Below are 23,349 nucleotides of genomic sequence, written 5' to 3' on the forward strand. Positions count from 1 at the left end.
AGAAACAGAATGAGAGCATTACACTGATTCTAGACTAAACAAGCCGCATCTTGTGAAACTCACAGGGTTTGGTCAACACATGTCCGGGCTATTTCTCTCATTATGACTGACTTTCGGACATGGTTTTATGACCTTTGCAACACAGGTTTTTCCCCTCCGTAGTTTACAGATGTTTTGCATTCCATACTCGGACCCAATTAGTCTTAATTTGCTCACAGATGTCTGCGGTTGGTTCTGTCGGCCTTAATTAGTTCTGGTTGTTTTCATACTGTATATTAAAATAAAGCTGCTCAGATAGAGCTGCTCTCTTTAATTTAATCTTTCCACTTTGCTCTGAAGGAAAGTCAGATGTACAATGGGACACATTATTCACGGAAAATGGACTAAGGCTTGAATAAGTACAAGGCACCCTTGCTACTGCCATCAAAATACATGCTTCATTAAGTGACCAGACCAGCTTTCTATCCAGGCTGCCAATTTTGACAAAAACTTTAAAATTCCATAAAACCTGCAAATGTATATAAATAACCAGATGACAGCCTCAAAAGAGAATTTGGAGTTTTGACCTAATTATTCAGTTTTTAGTTGGTTACTTAGTATCATAAATACAAATCTAGCCTCATAGTGTCCTCCAAAATAAGCAGATTATTCACTTATTTTTATACCCTTTATTACTAAAAGGCTCTCATGTGGGGAAAAAAAAAAAGGGATCTCTTGTATTCCATGCAAAACAAGTTATTATTCTTAAGCTCTGTGCTTTAAAATTTTCCGCATAAAAGTTCAACGTCTTACATATTCCAAACTCCGGTTTTAGCTTTGAACTTAAAATATACCTCTAAGGATCTTGGAAATGTTCTGAGTCACAAGGAAAATTATTTTTAAAATTAGTCCTCCCTTCTTAATTCATTCTAACCTCCTTTCAAAAGTGACATTCTCATCTTTCTATCTCGTAAAACCAGTGAAGTTAAACTTACATTTTAAGTGTTCTGGGGAGGGGGAGTCGGTCACGAGCATATGGGAAGAAAGCATTTTGTAGACTTCTGAGTGTTCTTGTTCTGGAAGGAAACGTAACAAATTCTGATCCGTGACATCCGACTGGAAAAGAAAAGAAAGAACCAAGGCACACATTCCACAAAGACGAAAAATAAAAGCAAAAGCAAAACCTGAAACTTCGTGACAATTCAGAACTGGTTTCTGAAATGAGAAGTTCCAGATCTGAGTTTCTGTGAAGACTCTGTAATTTTGAATTGTAATCTAAAAGGGTTTACCTGTTCAAATGCAAACGTGCTATTGCCTGTGGGCCTGAGAAGGAACTAAGACTCAAGCCAGACAAACATGCATTGGAGCCCCGTGTGCTGACAACAGCCCCGTGTTCTGGCTGGGGCGGCATGGCTGGCGTGGAGCCCCAGCTCGAGGCCAACCACGCACATGAAGGCCCCCGAAGAACCCATGGGTTCCTTCTCTGACCTCTAGGCCAGCAAACGGCTGTTTACTTCTTAAAGGTCTCTAATCAAAGGAACTGTACTTTTTTTCTGAGGACCTGGGCACCCGTGGACACAAAATAAATACAATGGAGTCTAGATTCAGTGTCATCCAACAGAACGGTCTGTGATGATGGAAATGGTCTGTAATCTGCACGGGCTGTTAGGGAAGCCACCAGCCACATGGCTTCGGAGCACCTGAAACAGGGCTAGTGTGACTGAAGACAGATTTTTTTTTTTTTTTTGCCGCACCGCACAGCTTGTAGGATTCTTAGGTTCCCCATCAGGGATTGAACCTGGGCCCCGACAGTGGAAGCACCGAGTCCTAACCACTGGACTGCCAGGGAAGTCCCTGAAGACAGAATTTTTAATTGTATTTAATTTTAATTATTTTAATTGAAATTTACATCACCACATGTGGCCGGTGGCTCCCATAGTGGACAGTGCAGGTTGGAGATCACGGTGGGGAGAGAGAGGAGACAGGCACTTCCCTATCCCTCAATAAACTCACCCCCTCCTACAGCTTCAAACACGGTCTGTGCACACCCTTTCATTTGCACGCCAAGGCAACTCGCCCTTGGGGGTGCTGACTTCACATTCCATCCGCCTCCCAGATGTACCTGGGGACCCCAGATCCACATACACCCCCAATGTCCTCAGTATCTCCTCCCCCCGCTGTGTTTTCTGTCCCCACGTGTGGTGTTGTCAAGCGGTCACCTGCCCATACCCAACACCCAGCTGGCATCCTTGACCTCTCCCTGTCGTCTTCACATCCAGTGTCCCAGTGCTGTGAGATTTTCCTCCCTCGAACTCTCTCAGATCCATTCACTTCTTTTTCTCTGGCCTCTACCCTAGTCCAGGCCATCATCTCCTCTGGGGAGTGAAATGGTCAAACTGGTCTTCCCACATCACCTTTCGTCTCTGTCCAATTTGCTCTCCGCCAGCAGCCTCGTATCAGATCAAGTCACCACCTTGCCAACTAACACAGCATCGTAAATCAACTCTACTCCAATATAAAATAAATATTTTAGAAAAACAAACTTTCGCTGGCTTCCCGCTGCTCCTGGGATGAAGCCTAAGCTCCTCAGTTCATTAGTCAGGCTCCGCACAGCACAGCCTCCGCTCCCAGGCCTTCTCCAGCCCCCCAGAGTGCCTTTTCTCCGGGTCGCCAGCGCTACTCTTCCTCTGGGCCGCCCCTCGGGCTGCACCCGCAGGCTGGAGCATTCTGCAACCCACCCCTGTGCTCAGTAACTCCCGTGCTTGCTTCAGGTCCTGGCTTCGAAGTCACTTCCTCTGAGAAAGCACCCGTGACAGCCCCTCGCCCGGAACAGGACCACCACTGCCCCTGCTCCTGTGGCCGCTGCGCCCGTGTCATCTGCACCCACCGGGGAAGGGCACGTCTGTGACCACGTAGTAAGCCCTGGGAGGGGCCGGCGAGGCAGGCGAGAGCCCTGGAGGTGGGGTGTGAGAGCCAGCTCTGCCCTCCAAGCTGCACTTTGCTTGACGGAAAGACGAGGGGGCTGTGAGGGTGACACGAGCTGGCTTGAGTCAGCTGCCGATACAAGGGCACACGGCGAACGCCAGGCGTGATGGGGGTTACTAACCATGTAGGAAACAACTCCAAGTTTTCTTGTTCCTTCCCATGATAACGTGTGGCCCCTGCCTGCCTCACCCCTGTACCCCTGACATCGGATGGTGCTTGGCCTTCAAGAAAAACATGTTGATGAACGGAAAGAACAACATGGCAAGTGCTATGATGGAAGTAAAAACCAGGCGCCTGGAGAACTCTGAGCATGGAGTACCGGATCCAAAAGGACGGGGTAGGGGAGCCTCCCAGGGGCAGTTCCCACGGGGAGGGATCCTTGCGGCGGGGGGTGTCTGGGGACAAGCGGTGCCCGCCAGGCAGCCCGGGTGCTCCGGGCAGGGGCACAGCCCACACAGAAGTGGGGATGGGGGCGAGGGTGGGAGCCCTGACAGCACAGTGGGTGGGGGAGGAGTGGGGAAGGGCAGTAGGGCTCGGGGTTAGCAGCCCACAGAGGAGTCAAGGCTGAGCCTGCGTGCCAGGGGGCCCGCGGGGGTACGTGGAGGAAGGCGGGCAGGGCTGTGCTTGTATTTCGGACCCTCTAGTGGCCTGGGGAGGAAGGGAGCACAGGAGCCAGCCTAGAGGCGGTCGAAGTCTGAACAGGTCCAGGGAAGGGGAGACACAGCGGAAGGGGCCGCGTGCAGACGGCTCAGCCCACACCACCATCCAACTGACACCAACTCAGGGTGCCGTGTGCCAGCCGCGGCTTCCGGCACCGGAGGGAAGCACAGCAGAGGGGGCAAGTCCCACCCCTCCTGCAGCCACGGTTCCAGGACTGTAAGCATGTGCTTGGTGGCTGAGGAAGGGCAGGGCAGGAGTGGAAGGAGGGACTTGGGGGTCCCCAGGCTCCCTGCTTGGATGCACCTGTTTTGATCTCTGTGGACTCTGCAATCTCCCCACCCCCACTAGCTGTGCTACCATTTTCTCATTCTGGCTTTCTCCAAGTTCCTTCTGATGTTCTTGACTTTATTTTAAGCCCAATCCCTTTAGTTTTTTAGAACATGACTAATGCTCACACATGACAGTACTCTCTCTTCTTAAAGACATTTCAGATACTTGAAAATGCTAACTCCGTCACCGCATGGTCTTTTCTCGGAGGGCCAGTCAGAAGCCCACTTCCCTGATGGAGGGGGCGGCAGAGCGCAGGGTGGGGGGCCGCCTGGCCTCGCTGCTCCTGTGGGACACGGTTGGCAGGTCACAGGGCATCTCAGGTGACAAGTTCTGCACAGAATAAAGACAAACACTGGAGGGAGGCGGGGGTCCTAAGGATGATGAGTTGACCCACGAGGAGGGCTCAGAACACACTTGGCAAACAGCAAGCTCTTTCTGTGCCTTTGCTCTTATACTCCTATTAGGCCATTTCCATGTGCTGGAAACCAACACGAACAATGATATTTTGAGAATTTAAACCCTAGTGCTTACAGGAGAGTAAATTATATCTGCAATTGAACTGTCCCTTGAATGCGCTGAGCTCTGTTTATTAAAATCATGGCAATTACAGAGACGAGGGAGGGAAGGCACCACCTTCACAGCTGAATCACCTTATCAGGAACATCATTTACCTGTTGGAGGCGGGAGGTTCTCCAGCCAAACTTACTGCTATGCCCTTGGCTACTCTGTCAAGAATCTGGCCCTTTTCTGAGTTTCGCACTAAATGCCTGATCTAAATCCCCAACAGCACTTCTCCTACCTTTTCTCTGGAGGCCCTGTGACAGCCTGGGGAGGATGTGAACAGACAGGAAGCATATTCCTCTCTCTGTCTTTTGAACCCACAGCACCGGTGCAGTCGCATCAGCAAAGTTAAATGAGCCTGCACAGGAGTCCACAGGCTGGCCGGCTGAGCTGGAAGCGGGCTGTGTGGACATGCAGTTCAGGATGTCCCCAAGGGGCCCCGGCAGTTCTGACTGGAGATCTGTGTCGGCCACGGTTAGAAGGGGGATCGGTGAGAAGCCTCATGCTGAGAAGGGGCAGGACTGGGCTGGGGAAGCAGAGAGGGCCCTGGGCTCCCGAACGACCAGGGCGTGGGAGGCATACGTGATCTGCTTTGATTCAGTTTAGATTCAGAATCAAACTAACGGCCAAACAGGAATGCTTTCCGAAGACAGTATAGAGAATAGCTTCGACCCGGGAGGAGTGAAGAATGAATTCAGGTAGAAAAAGGACCAACTCTAAAGACTCTCTCTGTTCATCAAAAGACCCTAAAGAGTCGGAAAGGCAAACCACAAAGCGAGATCAGATATCTGCGACACACAGACCTGTGGTATAAGCCCGGAATGAAGGGTCAGTGTGATACGCTGCCTTGTCATTTGGCAAAACCGAGAGGGCCTTGACTGGACCAACCAAAATCCTCCTCCCCACTCTAACGGAAAGTTCCTTCCTGCCACCGATAAGGTCCCCTAGCTAAACAAGCCTCCTTACTGTTAGGGGTGGAGAGAAGCAGCCGCAGTTACTGTTTGTCCTGCAAGTGGGTTTCAGTGCCCTGCCAGCCAATTGCATCCTCCGTGGGAAGCAGGGGGCACCCCACCCTCTTGCTACTACCACACCACCCCTGCTTGTTCACTCTGTTCCCTGCATGGCATGTGATATGCCCCTCCCTGGGGCTGTAAGTACATGGGATTAATACACCATCAGTTAATACACCGTCTCACCTGTCCAGTATCGGCTGTCGTGTGTTTGGCCATCCCTGTCACCCTAGGGCAGAGTGACGAGGAGGCGATTAAAATCATACCCGACAGAGGACTCGCGTGGAAAGAATGCTTACAAATCATTACACAAAAGACCCAGACAGTCCAGTAGGAAAACGGCAAAATACCTGAAAGAGCATTTCATAGAGAAAGGAAATCCAAATGGCCGACAAATTATGCAAAGACACTCAGTCACACAGGCAACTGGGAGAAAAGCAAATCAAGACTCCATGAGATGCCTTCGCATGCTAGGTTGACAAAAACTGACAATTCTGACAATACCAAGTTCTGGTGACATGGAGGAGCTGGAACTCTCCACCCCGCTGCTGGATGGTGGAGTGGTGCCATCACCATGGAAACAACTCGGTATCACCTAGTAAGGGGGACGGGTTCCTACCCCACAGCCCAGCGATCTTACACACAGTCAGCTCTCTGAAGGATGCTTGCAAATGTTCATCAGGAAATACATACAGACATCCACAGACACACCCTCTCAGAGTTCCACACTGGCCTGGGGGCAGGGATTGTAGCACGTGCCTACAGCAATGAGGACAAACCAACGACAAGCTACTCTGGACGGTGTGAGACACGAATCCCTTAGCAAAGCTGAGCGAAAGGAGAGGTCACCAGAGTACACTTCCTATGACTCTGTTTACAGAAAGCTAAACCAAAGGTCATACTAAATAACAGTGACTAATGATGAATTAAAAGTTGGCAGAACTGCAGAGAGAAACAAGGACACGATGGTGTGGAAGTGGTCATCTCTAGGTGGAAGGGGGTGGTGTGATGGGAAAGGAGCGGACAGGAGCTTCTGCGGGCCTGGTCACGCTCTGTTTCATACCCTTGGTGACAGCTACATGTATGCTTGTGCTCACCTTATCATTAGTTTCAAAACGGAACCTATGTTTTATACATAGTTCTGCAGGTATGATACAGAAAGATCAAAAGGCACATAAAAATCAAACAAATCTAACTGGCAACCTGGACCCTTTTAACCTGTGATCAACCCTGAGCTGCAGCCACATCTCCCTCTTGGGGCCCCTCCTAGACAGAGCATCCACCCAGGTCCGACATGAAGCCACCTCCGACAAGCTGACCTGGACCAGGTGGGCTCTCCCAGCAGGTGAGGACACGTGGGTGACGGAGGGCAGAGGGATGCTTCCTGGAAAGCCCTGCGCGGCCAGGGACTTGCTGCTGCATTTCATGGTATCATAAGCCAGGCGCTCTGTCTTCCTCCTCTGTGACCTCTTCTCCCTGGCTGTGACCCCTGCCCCAGGAACTCGGCCCACTGTCCCCTTTGACCTTGTACTTCCAGCCAGAGCTTTTACTTGGAGAAACAGCATTACACAGAGGTATTTTTCTGGTGAGTAGATTTCTCCAACTTTATAGTCACTCTGTGCCTTAGATTTTTTGGGGGAGGGTGGGGGGAAGTTGTGTTATCCACGCCTGTATTTCTCACTTCTGAGGCACTGCCCACTTGTGCCAAGCTGTTTGCAACTGCTCTCGATGCAGGAGCCCCACTTGCATCCAGTCCCTCATTCAGGGAGCATTCGGGCACGTGGGTATCTGCTCGGGGCTGGGGACAGGGCTTCTGCCTGACAAGCAAAGTGTGATTCCAGCTTCTTAGGCCAACATCGCGTTCATTAACAGATCGGAAAAGCAATCCGGGAAGTTAAATTTTCTAAAAAATCAACGTCCAAACAGGAAACACAGACTGTGCCCACTTTGGGTGTCATTTGGCTCTGCCTCAGCCATACTCTTTCCCAATTATGTCCAAGGCATGTGATGCTCACCCCTTTGATCTTTTTCCTGAAAGGTTTTCATGCAGAAGCCCCTTGAGCCCCTGGTCCTCCATCAGCATGCTCATCTGCCAGCCCAGGTCTCTTCCTTGACCGCCTATGTTAATTCTACATGCCAAAATGGGCTGGCGTCACCACCACGGATAAGTTTTGACTTTCCCTTAAAATCATTTTCTGCTTTGAGCTATTTTCTTCTTTCTTTTCTCTGTCAAACTGGAAAAGAAAGTTCTAGGATCTTTCACCAGTAAATTGCTGTACAAAAATCTATCATGTGAACTTTGGAGTGTCTGAGTTTCTAGTGGTAGGAAGGACACACAGAGAGATGTTTAGACTTTTGACAGACTTAGAAGAAGAAAGGAATTCTTGCTGCTCTTTCCCCTGCCCCCCCAATCGCCAATGGTCCCCCAAACCCAGGCCACACAGGGCACGGTAGGACCCAACTCCTGGCATGCCAGCCCGTGATGCCAACAGGGGGCATCCCTGCTACCGTGGGGCCCTTGGCCTCCTGGCCCCAGCCCGCTGTCTCTGCTGGCCGTGCCTCGATTGATGGCTGCCTCTTTCACGAGACAGGACATTGCCTTCCAGGACCTCATCCTACCTCTGCTCAACACCCACCCCACCAGAGAGCATTCAGCTTCACGCTGTCACATGTAGATGTCCGAGTGGTGGGTAAGCACCAAGTTCTGGGGTCAAAGTGTCTGAGTTCAAATCCGAGCCCCATCACGTGCTGGCTGTGGGGCCTCAGCTGCTCTGTGCCTTGGTCTGCTCATCTGTGAACAGGAGTAAGTGCCTATTTCATAGAGTCATCATAAGGACCAGTAAGTATAAGGAGAATGGACCTTCTAAGTGCTTTAACCATATTAATGCATAGCAGGGACTCTTAATAGTGCCTGGTACATAGTAAGTGCTCAATAAATATTGGCTACCTTTTTATTAGTCTTTAATGGCTTAACAGATGAAATCTCTCTACAAAATTGCAAACCGTTAAGGTTTAAAGAATCTCATATGGATTTGCAAATGAAGTGACTGACAAGGGATTAGTCTCCAAAATATACAAACAGCTCATGCAACTCAATATCAAAAAAACAAACAACCCAATCAAAAAATGGGCAGAAGATCTAAATAGACATTTCTCCGAAGAAGACATAGAGATGGCCAAGAGACACATGAAAAGATGTGTCTAATCACTAATTATTAGAGAAATGCAAATCAAAACTACAATGAGGTATCACCTCACACCAGTCAGAATGGCCATCATCAAAAAAAATCTACAAACAAATGCTGGAGAGGGTGAAGCGAAAAGGGAACCCTCCTACACTGTTGGTGGGAATGTAAATTGGTACAGCCACTATGGAAAACGGTATGGAGGCTCCTTTAAAAATCTAAAAATAGAGCTACCACATATGACCCAGCAATCCCACTCCTGGGCATACATCTGGAAAAAACTATAATTTGAAAAGATACATGCATCCCAATGTTCATTGCCCCACTATCTACAATAGCCAAGACCTGGAAACAATTTAAATGTCCATCAACAGAGGAACGGTTAAAGAAGATGTGGTATACATACAATGGAACACCACTCAGTCATAAAAAAGAATGAAATAATGCCATTTGCAGCGACATGGATGGACCCAGAGACTGTCATACTGAGTGAAGTCTGACAGAGAAAGACAAATATCATATGATATCACTTACATGTGGAGTCTAAAAAAATGGTACAAATGAACTTATCTACAAAACAGAAACAGAGTCACTGATGTAGAAAACAAACTTATGGTTACCAAGGGGGAAAGGGTGAGGGAGGGATAAATTGGGAGGTTGGGATTGACATATACACACTACTATATATAAAACAGATAACTAATAAGGACCTGCTGTATAGCACAGGGAACTCTATACTCAATACTCCCCGATGATCTACGTGGGGATAGAATCTAAAAAAGAGTGGATATATGTATACGTATAACTGATTCACTTTGCTGTATACCTGCAACTAACACAACGTTGTAAATAACTATACTGCAATAGAAATTTAAAAAAAAGAAAAAGAACCTCACATGGGCCATTTGAATCACTGCATTGTCTGTGGACGGGTCCTGGGCTTGTACTGAGTAATAAGCAAGTTTGAACTGAAGTGAACTAAACTGAAAGCGGAATTCCTAAATGGCAACCCAAATCCTCAGCATCAGACACGCACTAGGTAGAGAGGTGGCGAGTTTGGGCTCTGCGCTCCGTGGGCCTGGCCTCAGCCCTGCTCTGCTCCTCGCCGGCTGGGCCACCTCGGTCTCATCCTCTGTCAAGTGGAGGTGACAGGGCAGCTGTGTGATGGGCACCAGGGAAGTTTCTTGTCCACCACTAGCAGGGATACAGCGAATGCTAAGTAAAAAGGGGGAAGAAGATGACGATTTGGGTAAAAACTGGACAATGAAAGCTACAAGTAAATAGAAGTTAAATGTGGAGATTGTCCATTCTGGCCTCACCTCCGCTGGGGAGCGTGAGGGCTGACTCGGTGTGTGTCTGGGTCCATGGATAGGCACTTAATAAGCATTCAAATGGGTCCGGCATTGACAAATGAGAGTTGGGGTCATTTCTGGCCATTCCAGAGTAAGAAAATAATTCATAAAGGTGATTCTAAGTTGCTCCAGAATTTCAAATCAGAATTCCCAACTTACTAAGTCCGCTCTGCCGCGAATGACAACCGGGTCATCAGGTAATTCCAAGAGTAGAAATCAGAACAGTGCAAATCCTGTTTCCCCAAACAGCTCTGGGTCACTCCCAGGCCATTCTGGAGTTGACACCTGTTTGCTTTCCATCAGCGCCGCTCACTGCCCGATCCCGTCCACTCAATACAAAACCCAACGCCCCCCAAAGACGCACCCCACCTCCTCAGATCAGCCCAAAGAAGCCGTGATGATTTGATGGGGTCTCATCACTACTCCAGCATGAGACGAAAACCAAGATGAAACTGCTTTCCCGACTCCTTAGGGCTGAGTGAGAACCAGCCTCTTCTGACGGCTCTCAGAGGAGAGAACCCCCAGCCTCGTGCACCCTGGAAATGGGCTGAGCCACAAAGGTCAGATGGATTCAGGGTAATGCAAAGGTATCCCACAAAGGGAAAACACCGACGGTGGTTTTGATCTACACACAGCATCGTTTGCAGGAGCAACGGGAGGGGGGAGTGGCTTCTGAGGAAAAGAATGATCCAGGATGAAGTGGAATCCTGGGCCATTAGGGAAGCCGGGGTCATCACCGCCGGCGGGGGCGCTGCCCACACAGCAAGGCCACAGTGCTCCCGGGCAGGTGCGGCTAGGGAGGGGCCACCATGGTCCTCCAGCATCACCCGGCCAGCGATTCCCTACGACCAGGCACCCAGGGCAGCTGCCACCCTCCCATCTGTGTCCTGGCCGCGCATCCACCCACGTGTGGGAGTCGGGGGTGGGGGGCTCAGCAGTCTGGCAGGGCTTTTTGGGAGGAGAGAGAAGAGAGGACGTTTTAGCCCAATCAGTCCCACAGGTGCTCCTGGTACAGCTTCCTTCCAGGTCGGTCTCTGTGGGAATAAACGATGGTGTGGCGGGAAATGGAAGGCTGGCCAGACGCCTCCAAGGGGCCCTCCAAGGTGGACCCTCCACCAGCCGGGTGCTGCTCTGTGAGTCAGAGCATCCTGATGGGGGTACCAGGGAGCCAGCGAGGCTCAGGCTGAGAGGAGGGAGTGTGATGGAAGATGGGAGGGGGGAGGGAGAAGGCATAAGGGGGAAGGGGAGGGGAGAGGGGGAGGGGGAGGGAGGGGGTGGGAGATGGGGAGGGAAGGGATGGGAGGGGGGAGGGAGAGGGGGTAAGGGGGAGGGGGAGGGGAGGAAGCGGGGTGGGGGGAGGGAGGGAGATGGGGGCGGAGGGCCCGGGACCACACGGCACTCGCCCTCCTCCGCACCCCACCTGGCTCCCCAGGACAGGACGGCAGAGCTTGCCCTCCTGCCCAAACCCTCCTTGTTCCTCAAGTCCTTCCTGGTCCAACAACATCTTCCCAGAGTATTTCACTCCCCCCCTCCCGCCATCATCCCTGGCACTGAACCCTTACCACCAGCAAGCGTCACAACCTACTGCATCTCAGTTACATCTCCAGCGACCCCCAAACCCCCTTCTGTCCCCAGCCGTCCAGTGCACATCCCTCCACCAGCTCTCAGGGGACCCTGTCTTTCTTTGAAGGTGTCCGTCAGCCTCCGTAAAGGCTCTGAGCTCTGCTAACTGTGCCGTAGGCTCACGGCTCCTGGGTGGTTTCTGGGGCACTGGAGGGTCAGGACCCGCACCACAGCCCCCGTTCCAGGTCTTGCTCGTCCGAGGATGACACAGGCCTGCACCCGCCTCCCTCGGGCAGCCTCCGAGGCTTGGCCTCGGCCTGGTGGAGGGCACTTCTCGGCCCTCCTCACACACAGACTCCCGCACACCTGCAGCGCCCCGGCTCTGAGATCTGAATGGTCCTCGAGGAGAGAGGATCACACGTACTGGCAGAGGCCATCAGAACAGAAACTCACCGGTAAATGCCCAAGGAGAGGCGTGATGCTGTCAGAAACGTAGAGGATGCTGCCGTCCGTTGTCACAGCGATGATGAAGCCGTCTAATGCCTGCGGAAAACACGGCAGGTGAAGGTTCCTCAGTCGTGCTTTTATGGACGAGAGGGCCCCCCGAAGCCAAGGACCCCGGGTTAGGACGCCAACTTTATTTCGTAACCCTTCAAATATTTTCACGACTAACCTCACAGCACTTTCCTGTCTGGCACATAAGGCGGTTTCTTACACAGAATTTGTCTAGCCCAGGCAAACTGCTTGCAAAGCACAAAAAGGCTCGGTGAAAAACGGGACCTATTGGTATCATGAAACAGAATTTAGCCATGGAAATTACCTAACTAGTTTTTTTTTTTTTTTAATGTCTAATTAAGTTTAATCTTAAAAGTACAAAACGAAAAAATCCAGAATGTGTTTCAAATAATCTGAAATAGCAATCCTATGACAGTTATAACAACTGCAATTTCAAACACCGAGGCTTGCATAACTTCACAATGTAATCATCTCAAAACATGTGATCAAAAACTTTGGGTAGGAGCTTCTTTCATAAATCCTTTGAGGATAGCTACCACACTTTTGGCTTCTGGCATTTCTTCGTGTTCCACTTTAACAATCTCCAAAAGGATATCTCCACTACCACAGTTCTTTAGGAACATGAAACACTGAAACAAAGCATAATGATTCATTTCAGCCTGCCAGATAAATCTCTTCAAATTATCTGCTTCTTGTATGGCTTTTAAAGTTCTCCAGGACTTGCCGAAAAAGAAAAGGGTTACCTCCGTCAGCACCATTCAAAAAAGCCTGCATTCCATCCTCACAAGACCAGTTGCTTCCTGTGCCGTGGAACTGAGGCTGGGAGCTACTACAGTCGATGATCACGGACTTAAGCTGCTCCTCCGTGGCCATGCACAGAGACGTCATGGTGCCTTCGTGAATAAGGCCTTGGAGACTGGCCACACTCAGAAAGCTGTGAATGTCTCTGTTTGCTTTTTCATCTGATTCTTTAACCTCAACACGAGTATAACTCAGAACAGCATGTAGCAGAAAGGTAAGCTTCTCCTGAAAGAGATGAACCACCCTTTGGATTGGGCACACAACATCCTCAAACCAGCAGCTCGGGTCAGACTGTATGTGGTTCTCCCCAGCCCTTTCCTCACAATTCATGTTATTTTTCAGCCCTTGAATATACTTGTCCAATACAAGCCTGAAAAGCTCAAAGTCCTTTTTCAGACCCTCCTCAAAAGCAGACCGTATACTCAAGAGTATACTCAAGGGAAGCAGTTTTTTTTTGTGGAAAAGGCAGTAATAACAACCGACTCTGTAACCTGGAGTTCTCAGCTCCACAGATGCAACATTCCCCAGCCCTTCAAAGACTGCTCCCTTAGAAAGACGCTTAGCAATGAAACTGCGCAGCTCTGGCTCCACTTCAGAGGGTAGATTAGCATCCGCCAAGGAGAGGCTGAAATCATCACCAGAGGTAGTTTCTGCATCTGTGCCACTTGGGCTTCCACCATCACTGTCCGCTCGCTGCCGTGCCAATCTGCTTCCGCGGTAGCTGTAGACACAGTAGTGGCCGCTGGGCAGCGGCTTGAGTCTCCACTCCTTGGCGGGGCCACCCTCCTCGCTGCTGTCTAGCTCCTTCTCATCCCCATCCAGCGATTCCTGCAAGGAGGGGAGCGTCGCGGCGGCCTCTGACCGGCCCTGTACCTAAGTAGTTTTAACGATAAGCGTACCTTTGGGCCGAATCAGAAATATCACAATTACCCATTAAAAGATGTCAGTGATATTTTACGGTCCTTGTCCTCCTATCCCCAATATCACTTTGAGTTCACTGGTAAACATTTACTAAAAGATATCAGACCTCACAGAGGTATTAAAAAAAAAAGAAAAACTGTGCCTGCTGGTTGGAGTAGACCTCTGCTTACATCCATTGCCACAGAAAGACCTCCTGAAGGAACTGTTTGTAAAGAACATTCACATGAATCCACCAAAGTGAAAGGTAAGGGCCGCTGGGGAAGTGCCGTGTAACTCAACTAGATCCATGAGAACAGCAGTCCCTCGGTATCCATGGGGGATTGGTCCCAGGACCGCTGCAGACACCAAAATCCACGAATGCTCAAGTCCCTGAGAGTTGCCCCCATATCCGTGGGCTCTACATTCTCAGATTCAACCAACCTCGGATGCGGAACCCACGGACACGGAGGGCCAACTGCATTTCAAAATAACCGGAAAATTCACTTGTTTGGAAGTTTTCACTGAGTGCCTGCTCTACGCTAGCTGCACTGCTCTGGGTACTCATGAGAGAAAAGATAGAGGCCGTCCATGATTTCTCACAGACTCACTGACTGTTTTGTTTTCAGGTTCCTTATCAGACGATCATGACGCTCTCATAAGACACATGAGAAAGGTGATTTCTAAAATTCAGACTCTCTTCAGCAGAGAATGGGGTCTTCCTGGCAACTGGCTCTATGGGCACATTGATGAGATGGAGGAGATGCAAAACAAAGTCCATCTCCCCAAAAACAAATTTTTGAGGACGTAATACGCTCAGGCAGACCATCCCTGTAAACTATCACTGTTGCCTCACTGACTGTATTGTTAAAATAGCATCTCCTGCAAATATGGGAATTTTTCCACTTTGGGGGAAAAAACCCCCAAACTGAAATATGTGTTTAGAAAGTTCTGGAAACATTTTGTATGCACTCAGCTATATCCTCCTAGGGTGTTACTGAGCATCTGCACAGCCAAAGGGCATGGATTCCTTCAGGGTAGGAGGGCGTGGCCAAGTGCATGGCAGCAGTAAGCGGAAATAGTCCAGTAAGTGTGCAGAGAAGGGCACCCACCATCACCATGCACCGAAGTGGGAAAGAGTTCTTTTCACCAGGAATATTAACATGTGGGTCATTTACTGTTTAACACTTATGTACTGCAGGATTTAAGACTGAAAAATATATTAAAGCACATTTCTTAAGTGGACCTCATCCTCTTGGAATTTAACTGTGGTTTTCAACTGGGGGCAACTTTGCCCCCCTGGGGATATCTGGCAATGTCTGGAGACATTTTTGGTCGTCAGTTCTGGGGTGGGTGCTCCTGGCATCTAGCGGGTAGAGGCCAAGGATGCTTTGAAACATCCCATCTACAACACACAGCACGCCCCTACAACACAGAATTATCAGGTCCAAAATGCCAATAGTGCTGAGCTGGAGAGATCCTGGATCAGATTTATGGCTCATGGTGAACACCGAGGTACATCCTAGTGACCTTTATTTCTTTTTCCCTTAAGTATTTTTCTAAATTTAAAAAAAAATCATATTAGCAGTGCTCCTGGAAGTGAATTTTTTTGAACAGGTGGAGGCACTGTTGATGACGTCAGCTGCACCATTTTAGAAAAAGTAGATTAGAATACCGGGAAAAGCAGGAGCAACATAAATTCTCCTCTTGCACAGGGAGCCCATGCCCTCTTGAATTTGTAAAGCAAGTGGGTGTTAAAAAGCTGAAGGTATTTACTGATGGAAGATAACGCTCATCAGCCCATTGGGGTTTTCCATCAAATGCACAAGAATTACACCGAGTCACTGCTTTAAGAATGATGGTTTTAGAAGTCCCATCAGCAGCATTTGAGAGGGACTCAATAGAACGTGATTGAAAAGCGATGTGCCCCTCTTATTGCAATGGGGACTCGGCAGGAGCTTCAGGGACGCCAGAGATGCCATAATGGCCCGAGTTTCATATCTGCCACACACCAGAAGGAAATGAAACCACCCCTTTCTGCCAATTCCTAGCTCTGATAGAATGTTTTTTGTCTTCTCTGGGACAACATCTGGGCTAAGAGAAAAGATGGCTATAGCTTTTCTGAACAAAATTCAGAAATACCACACACTCCTTAATTGCCAGTCAACAAGAGCTTTCCCTTTTTTGAGTTTACTTGTTCCAATGCTTATAGCCACCATCTTGGCCAGTTTACACTCAACCAGCTTGGCTGGTCTGCGACCAAGTCATTTTGTTCTTTCAAATTCCATAACTCTATGAGTTCTCATGGAGTCTGGTTTGGGGCTTTTTTGGGAGAAGAGGGAAGAAGGAGGGATTCACATCCAGACGGCACCAGCAGTGCAGTTCCCTGGGGCCTGACGGGTTCTGTCCTGGGTTTCATCTTCATTTAAAAAGGAACCTCCTGGTTATGAAGACATGGCATCTGGATTCCTCATGCTCCCTGAAATGGCTCTGAACAAAGGAGGGGGATATGCAGCTGGAATGGGACACACACTGTGGAGAAGCTGCATCCTGGAAAATGAGAGCATCATCCTGTGGGAACCATCATGGGGAAGGTACCGGAGGCTCCAGTCACCCGTCACCTGGTCTGTATCTACTGAGGGGCAAGAGGGTAGAAGAGGAGCCTAAAACAGTCAGAGATAAGTCAAAAGTTCTAGTCGGTGGGTTTCCCATATGTCTCAAAGATGCAATTCACCCAGAAGGTCCACTTGTCGTATAGGCTTAATTTCGGGTCCAATTCACTCATCTAGCATGATTTCCTTTAGACTGGCTTTAGGGAGTCTATACTGGGAGCAGAGGAAAGTGCATAAAGCATATCCGTACAAATCTAAGATCTTCTTTTTCTAGAAATTCCAGTCTCCTAAGTCTCAGTTCAGCCCCAATTTTTGTCTTTAAAATAAAGACTGTTATAAGAGACAAAGAAGGACACTACATAATGATCAAGGAATCAATCCAAGAAGATACAACAACTGTAAACATATATGCACCCAAAATAGGAGCACCTCAATACATAAGGCAAATGTTAACAGACATAAAAGGAGAAATTGACAGTAACACAGTGATAGTGGGGGACTTTAACACCTCACTTACATCAACAGATCATCCATACAGAAAATCAATAAGAAAACACAGGCCTTAAATGACATATTAGACCAGATGGACCTAATTGATATTTATAGAGTATTCCATCTGAAAGCAGTAGAATACACATTCTTTTCAAGTGCACAGGGACCATTCTCCAGGTTAGATCACAGACTGGATCACAAAGCAAGCCTTAGTAAATTCAAGGAAACTGAAATCATATCAAGCATCTTTTCTGACCATAACGTTATGAGATTAGAAATCAGTTACAAGAAAAAAAAAAAACTGCAAAAAACACAAACACATGTTTTGGAGGCTAAACGATATGCTACTAAACAACCAATGGATCACTGAAAAAACCAAAGAGGAAATCAAAAAATACCTAAAGACAAACGAAAATGAAAACACGATGATCTAAAACCTATGGGACGCAGCAAAAGCAGTTCTAAGAGGGAAGTTTACAGCGATGCAAGCCTACCTCAGGAAACGAAAAATCTCAAATAAACAACCTAACCTTACACTTAAAGCAACTAGAGAAAGAACAAACAAAACCCAAAGTTAGCAGAAGAGAAGGAATCATAAAGATCAGAGCAAAAATAAATGAAATAGAGACTAAGAAAACAATAGAAAAGATAAATGAAACTAAAAGCTGGTATTTTGAAAAGATAAACAAAATTGATAAGCCTTTAGCCAGACTCAGCAAGTAAAAAAGGGAGAGGGCCCAAATCAGTAAAATTAGAAATGAAAAGGGAGAAGTTACAACCAACACTAGAGAAATACAAATGACCATAAGAGACTCCTACAAGCAACTATTATACATTGTTAACCTTATAAAAGTCCTGTTTCCTCAAATACTTTTGATACCCTGAAACTCCCTGGGGGGAAAAAAAGCTGTGCTACAGACTTTTTAAGAGGGTTATATGCTACAGGGTTATGTGTTTTAATTACTTTTCCCTAAGAATTAAAAGATAAAATGATCTCTGTGAAGTAGCATAATGATGCATTAATTCAACATGATACTTCACAAGCTCCTCTAAATTTAACATACTTAAAATGCATTGCTTCTGGAGAAAGTTCTGTATTTTCTTTAAATATAGTTCACATGCAGATTTAAGTATCTTTCATTTCATGCAAATGTACATTAATGCTTTTATATTTCATAATATTTGGACATCTTCATTCTGGCATTTTCTTACTCCAGTAACTTTCTGTTTTCTGCACACTTAAATCTATGTAAATTAACGTTTACATCCGTCTTGTATAGGCACATAAGATGAGATCTAGACAGACAGATCCCAAAGAGCCATTCTCTAAAACCCTGCCAGGAACCACTGACACAGCCAGTGTCTAACTTCCTCTGGCTGAACCCATCCGTCCCAGGTTTCTTCTTCTAATTCAAGGGCCCAGACATGCCATGTCTGGGGCTTTCTCTCTGTCCACCATTGTATCCGAACACTCCCAGTCTTATCCCCAGTTCAGAAGTCAGCACCATCTGGATGTTTGTGCAGTGACTTATCTTCATCTGTACTGAGAAGGTTCACCCATAGAGAAACGTGATGTTGCAGAAGGCCAGGCACTCAGATCAGTCAGATTTCCTCAAATCCAGCCCAGCAGATGGGCGTGGGCCCTTAACTTTCCGGAGGAGGAAATGTGAGCATCCTTCTTGGCACAGAGAGACCACGTGCTGGGTGGGGAGGCACAATCACGTATGGCTGATATCCACACGTCATGTTGATGCAATAGGAGCTCAAGTTAAAAGCATTATTTTAAAAGAAGACTTTTGCTTTCAAAATGTGTCCTACTAAGGGAAAAATATATAATTGCTGCATTATATTCTCCATAAATACAGGGCAGAGACGTAATCCCCTCGCTCTCCCCTACCTCCAACTCTGTTCCTGCCTGGCTCCCCGACTAGGTGTCCTGAGTGGGCCGGCAGTCACCATGGCAACGGTACACACTTGCATTGAGTTTGGGGCTTCTCGCTTCTACTGCCCAACTCGGTAGCCAAAACATAAGCAAGAGCAGGCAGATTTTTCAAGAGTCTGTCTGTTCCCAGCCCTCTTTCCAGGGTCAAGAACAGTTGTTTACTTTGGACACAGGGTCTTATCTGGAACAAGCAGCTACATTTTAATTTGCAACCCATTAAGCTAATTGGAAAGCGCATTTCACCTCCAACATCAGCTGGGTGAATTCTTCATTACTGAGGAATGAAGGTTTCCAGTCCTGCTGAATGTCACAGATTTCCGTTTGCGCTGAGACTTCTAAAAAAAAAAGCATAAACAAGCTTTTAGATGGGAAGGCACCTAGAAATTGGAATTAACAGATGAAGCACACATTATTTCTATGTGATTTTGTATAAATGTGTAGTTTAACGAAAGAAGCTGATATAAGGACTTAGGTTACTCTGATTTCTGAGGACTGGGTGCTTTGGATACAATGGGCTTAAAAACACCTCTTTAATGAGGTTTCTGTGAGGAGAGAACCCCACCCTCTGCACTGGGTGTACTGCCTACAATTAGCAGGTAGCACCATGCCCTTGAATTTCTACAGGACAAAGCCCATCAACAGCGGTTGGAGTTAGGTGGTTGCCACCTCTCAAGGCAACAGGAACCAGGACAGGGATGGAGGTTCGCATCCTTAAGCTGCTTCTTCAAGGTCAAGATGAAACAAAATGCTTTAGCGAGCTGGTATTTTCAAAATTCCGGAAACACCTTAGGTGCGTAGTACCTAACCTACTGTGTCTGTGCAGATTGTAATGTATTTTTCAGCATTTGGTTGTTCAGCAAATGGTTTTTCAGCATTTCCAGTTCCTGAAGTATAATGTGCTATACAAATACATGTTACTTAGTTGCTTTTAAGGCCAGGATTTACTCTTCCCAAAACTTTTTTGGGTTAATCTGTACTTTGCCCGTCTCAAGTAACTACCTTGTTTGGAAGATGTTTTTCATATTTGTAAATTTAATAGTCGTTGGTCTACACAGGACTCCTTAAATACTGTAGTTCTCCTGCCCTTTTGTCTTTTTTTTTTCTTTATCATAGTTGATGGAAATTGGTTTTTACTATTCATGATTTAGAATAATTTCCTTCTGCTTCACAACTTGGTGACTTCATGTAAATTCTTAGGATTTTTGTCAAGTTTGGGAAAACACCAATCAAGTTTCTTTCCTATAAAAACTGTAACATATCAGGGCATTTCACTTCTTTTTGGTTTACTGACTAATCTTCAAAGCTCTTTTTTTTAAAAAAAATTTTTATTTTTATACAATTTTTAAAGGTTACTTTCCATTTACAGTTATTATAAAATATTGGCTCTATTCCCTGTGTTGTACAATACATCCTGGAGCCTATCTTACACCCTATAGTTTGTGCCTCTCACTTCCCCAGCCCTGTATTGTCTACCCTCTCCCACCGCCACTGGTAACCACTAGTTTGTTCTCTGTATCTGTGAGTCTGCTTCTTTTTTGTTATATTCACTAGTTTGTTGTATTTTTTAGATTCCACATATAAGTGATATCACACAGTATTTATCTTTCTCTGACTGACTTATTTCGCTTAGCATAATGCCCTCCAAGTCCATCCATATTGCTGCAAATGACATTATTTCATTCTTTTTTATGGCTGAGTAATATTCCACTGTATATATGTACCAGATCTTCTTTATCCATTCATCTGTCATTGAACACTTAGGTTGTTTCCAGGTCTGGCTTCTGCCTTTTTGAAAGAGGGTGCTTTATTAATAAAATACCTCTGATAAGATTATTACAGGGAACTCAAATGCTGTACTGAATATATTTGTTTTTCCTTCAGTTTATCCCCCATCTTTAACCAATGTTTTGCTCCACTTTATGTAGTAAGAGGTTTCTTTAGGGGTTATTTTCTTGGTGCTAAGAAAAACCCACGTAGCTATGATTTCTCTCTTTACCTCAGAGAGAATCATATTCTGTTCAACAACTTCCTAGAAAATGCAAATTGTTCAGGCAGATAATCTATAAACTTAAGCGAGGAGAGACATTTCAAGGCCTTCTCCTTTGACGCTGTGTTGTTGGTAGTTTCTCTGCAGGGAGTTTGGCGAGTTCATCCTGCCATCTGAGTGAAGGGATGTGAATGAACTCAGTGGTCACTCCTGAATGAAGGTGCTGTGAAGGGTGAGTTACACGTGTGACTCTGTAAACCTTCCCGAGTTCAGTCACCCCGCGTTCCCTGCGGGGAAGAGATCGCCCTTCTCGATTTCTGAAAGAATATTTGCTGCTGTTGCACACAACTGAAGTTTTGTCTTTCATGATGTGAAAGGAGCACAAGAGAGCCACTAACAGCTGTTGGTCACTGAGCACAGGAAGAAACCCAGGAAAGGAAACCGTGGTGGACAGGCAGTCAGCCAACGGCACTGAAGGGCCACCAGCGGGGACCAGTATGGGGACCCCTCTCGGCTGGTGCCACTATGGCCACAGGCTGTGCCCAGTGAAAGGCATCCTGGGAAGCAGAGGCCGGGCGCTACACACACATCTGGGCCAGTGATCGTTCTGGGGTCCCAGCTGAGCCAGAGGGGAGAGGGTGAAACTCCCAGTTGCTCAGATCAATGACTGCGACCCTTTCACCACTTAGAAAAGAGATGGACTGCGGCTATGCTTATCAACTAACCCATAAATACCCTCCGCCTTTTCCCAACATATACGCTCATCTGTAAAATTCCTCTGACCGTTAGGATCAAACTGTAGATTAATTGTTTGTCTAGGAGAAGAGTCTTTCTGGCAGCCCAAATCTGATATAGACAAGGACAATCCGACTTAATGGTAAAGGAAATGAAAGACCCATTTCTTTTAGATCATTCAGTATGACTAGATGCTTTCTAAAACAACAGCATAATAATACTGAAAGCTGCCATTTCATTCACTTTGATTTCCAATAATCTGATTACAGCCCTTGCAAGTTAAGGCTCCATCCATAGCATGTTAAAAAATATACAGATAAGGGGCTTCCCTGGTGGCACAGTGGTTGAGAATCTGCCTGCCAATGCAGGGGACACGGGTTCGAGCCCTGGTCTGGGAAGATCCCACATGCCGTGGAGCAACTAAGCCCGTGAGCCACAACTACTGAGCCTGCGCGTCTGGAGCCTGTGCTCCGCAACAAGAGAGGCCGCGATAATGAGAGGCCCACGCACCGCGATGAAGAGTGGCCCCCGCTTGCCACAACTAGAGAAAGCCCTCGCACAGAAACGAAGACCCAACACAGCCAAAAAAATAAAATAAAATAAATAAATTAATAAAAAAAATATGTATATATACAGATAAAATGTCTCCAAGCAAGTTAAACTGGGAAATCGAAATCAGTGTTATAATCACATCTCTAGTGGCATTTTATGGGAACAATATTACAAGCTATAGGTGACAGGGCAGGATTAGCAAAGCAATATCGTCAAAGTGGTTTCCAAACAGCAAGGGAAGCACAGCCATCTGGGACCAAGTCTACAGGGAAACATTGCAATCAGAAGATGAACCCCAAAAGTCTACCATAGTTTAAGTTGCACTTGTGCCCTAGAACGCTCACCTCCCAATAGCTCATGCTATGCATGAACAAACAGGTACGACTTTGGGTTATATATGGTCAAGGAAGAGTCTGGAAAATGGGGCAGAAAATAGGCTGGATGGGGTAACTATTACCCTGTCCAACAGGGACATTTCTCCTTGTTCTGCTGCCATCTCCACCCCACCCCTGCTCACTAAGGCAGACGTATTGAAGGGGCAAGGTTGAGGACTAGGATTTGATGTTGGGAGAAAAGGACATTGAATCAGCTGAGACTCGCACAGGAAGAGGAAAGCACACAGGTCAGCCTGGTCTTGTAGAAGTAACATTTCGACGGGTGTGGATAAGGCTGCCCAATATGCCTTGCTATTTACATAGTTTAGGGGTTTCTCTCCTGTAATAGATACTGATGACACAACATTTCCCTACAGAGAAACACGGTCAGGTTCTCATTTTGATTTGGATTACTTCAAAGAGAAAAAGTATGCATTCCAGGATCAAGGTTTATCTCCCAAGCTGAGAAAATAGGGATGCTTGACAGATTATTGGGGAAAGAGCTAAATAATTATAACGACTACCTGCACCTCATCATCGTGCCTGATGCATCACGTGGCCTACCTTCAGCGTGAAGGCAGAACGCACGTCTATATCCACAGTTCTTAACCCTGGCTGCATGCTGGAATCACCTGGGCAGCTTTAAAAATACTGATGCTTAGGCCTGACCCAGGGGTGAGCTGGTAAAAGGCTCTCCACACCCACAACAGTACTGTTTGCCTATTTTTATGGTGTAAATACTCAGACCCTGGCTGATTTCAAGCTGCCAACTTGATGTCAACTGGCGTGTAAAACTCTTGAAAATTTAACAATCAC

The 23,349-nt window shown here is 47.0% G+C and overlaps 1 protein-coding gene and 1 long non-coding RNA gene across 11 annotated transcripts in view; one reads left to right on the plus strand and one right to left on the minus strand.

Annotated features, from left to right (window-relative positions):
• NPAS2 (neuronal PAS domain protein 2) overlaps nucleotides 1-23,349 on the minus strand; it is a 191,209-nt gene that overhangs the window by 46,917 nt on the left and 120,943 nt on the right. For 5 of the 10 annotated variants that reach the window (XM_082427305.1, XM_082427304.1, XM_082427303.1 and 2 more), the window contains 3 exons: nucleotides 19,129-19,220; nucleotides 12,079-12,168; nucleotides 975-1,095 (listed from right to left, as the gene is read on the minus strand). In XM_082427305.1, the coding sequence (XP_082283431.1) occupies nucleotides 975-1,095; nucleotides 12,079-12,168; nucleotides 19,129-19,220 (303 nt within the window). Of the gene's footprint in view, nucleotides 1-974; nucleotides 1,096-12,078; nucleotides 12,169-12,884; nucleotides 13,025-19,128; nucleotides 19,221-23,349 lie in introns of those variants that run through there. The other 5 variants (XM_082427307.1, XM_082427309.1, XM_082427310.1 and 2 more) reach the window with 2 other exon arrangements.
• Nucleotides 19,414-22,228, plus strand: LOC309644055. Its single transcript, XR_014254214.1, has 2 exons — nucleotides 19,414-19,736; nucleotides 19,767-22,228. It is a non-coding gene; the product is annotated as an uncharacterized lncRNA (long non-coding RNA).

Source organism: Balaenoptera physalus, assembly GCF_965194825.1.
Source record: "Balaenoptera physalus genome assembly, chromosome: 15".
NCBI lineage: Eukaryota > Metazoa > Chordata > Mammalia > Artiodactyla > Balaenopteridae > Balaenoptera > Balaenoptera physalus.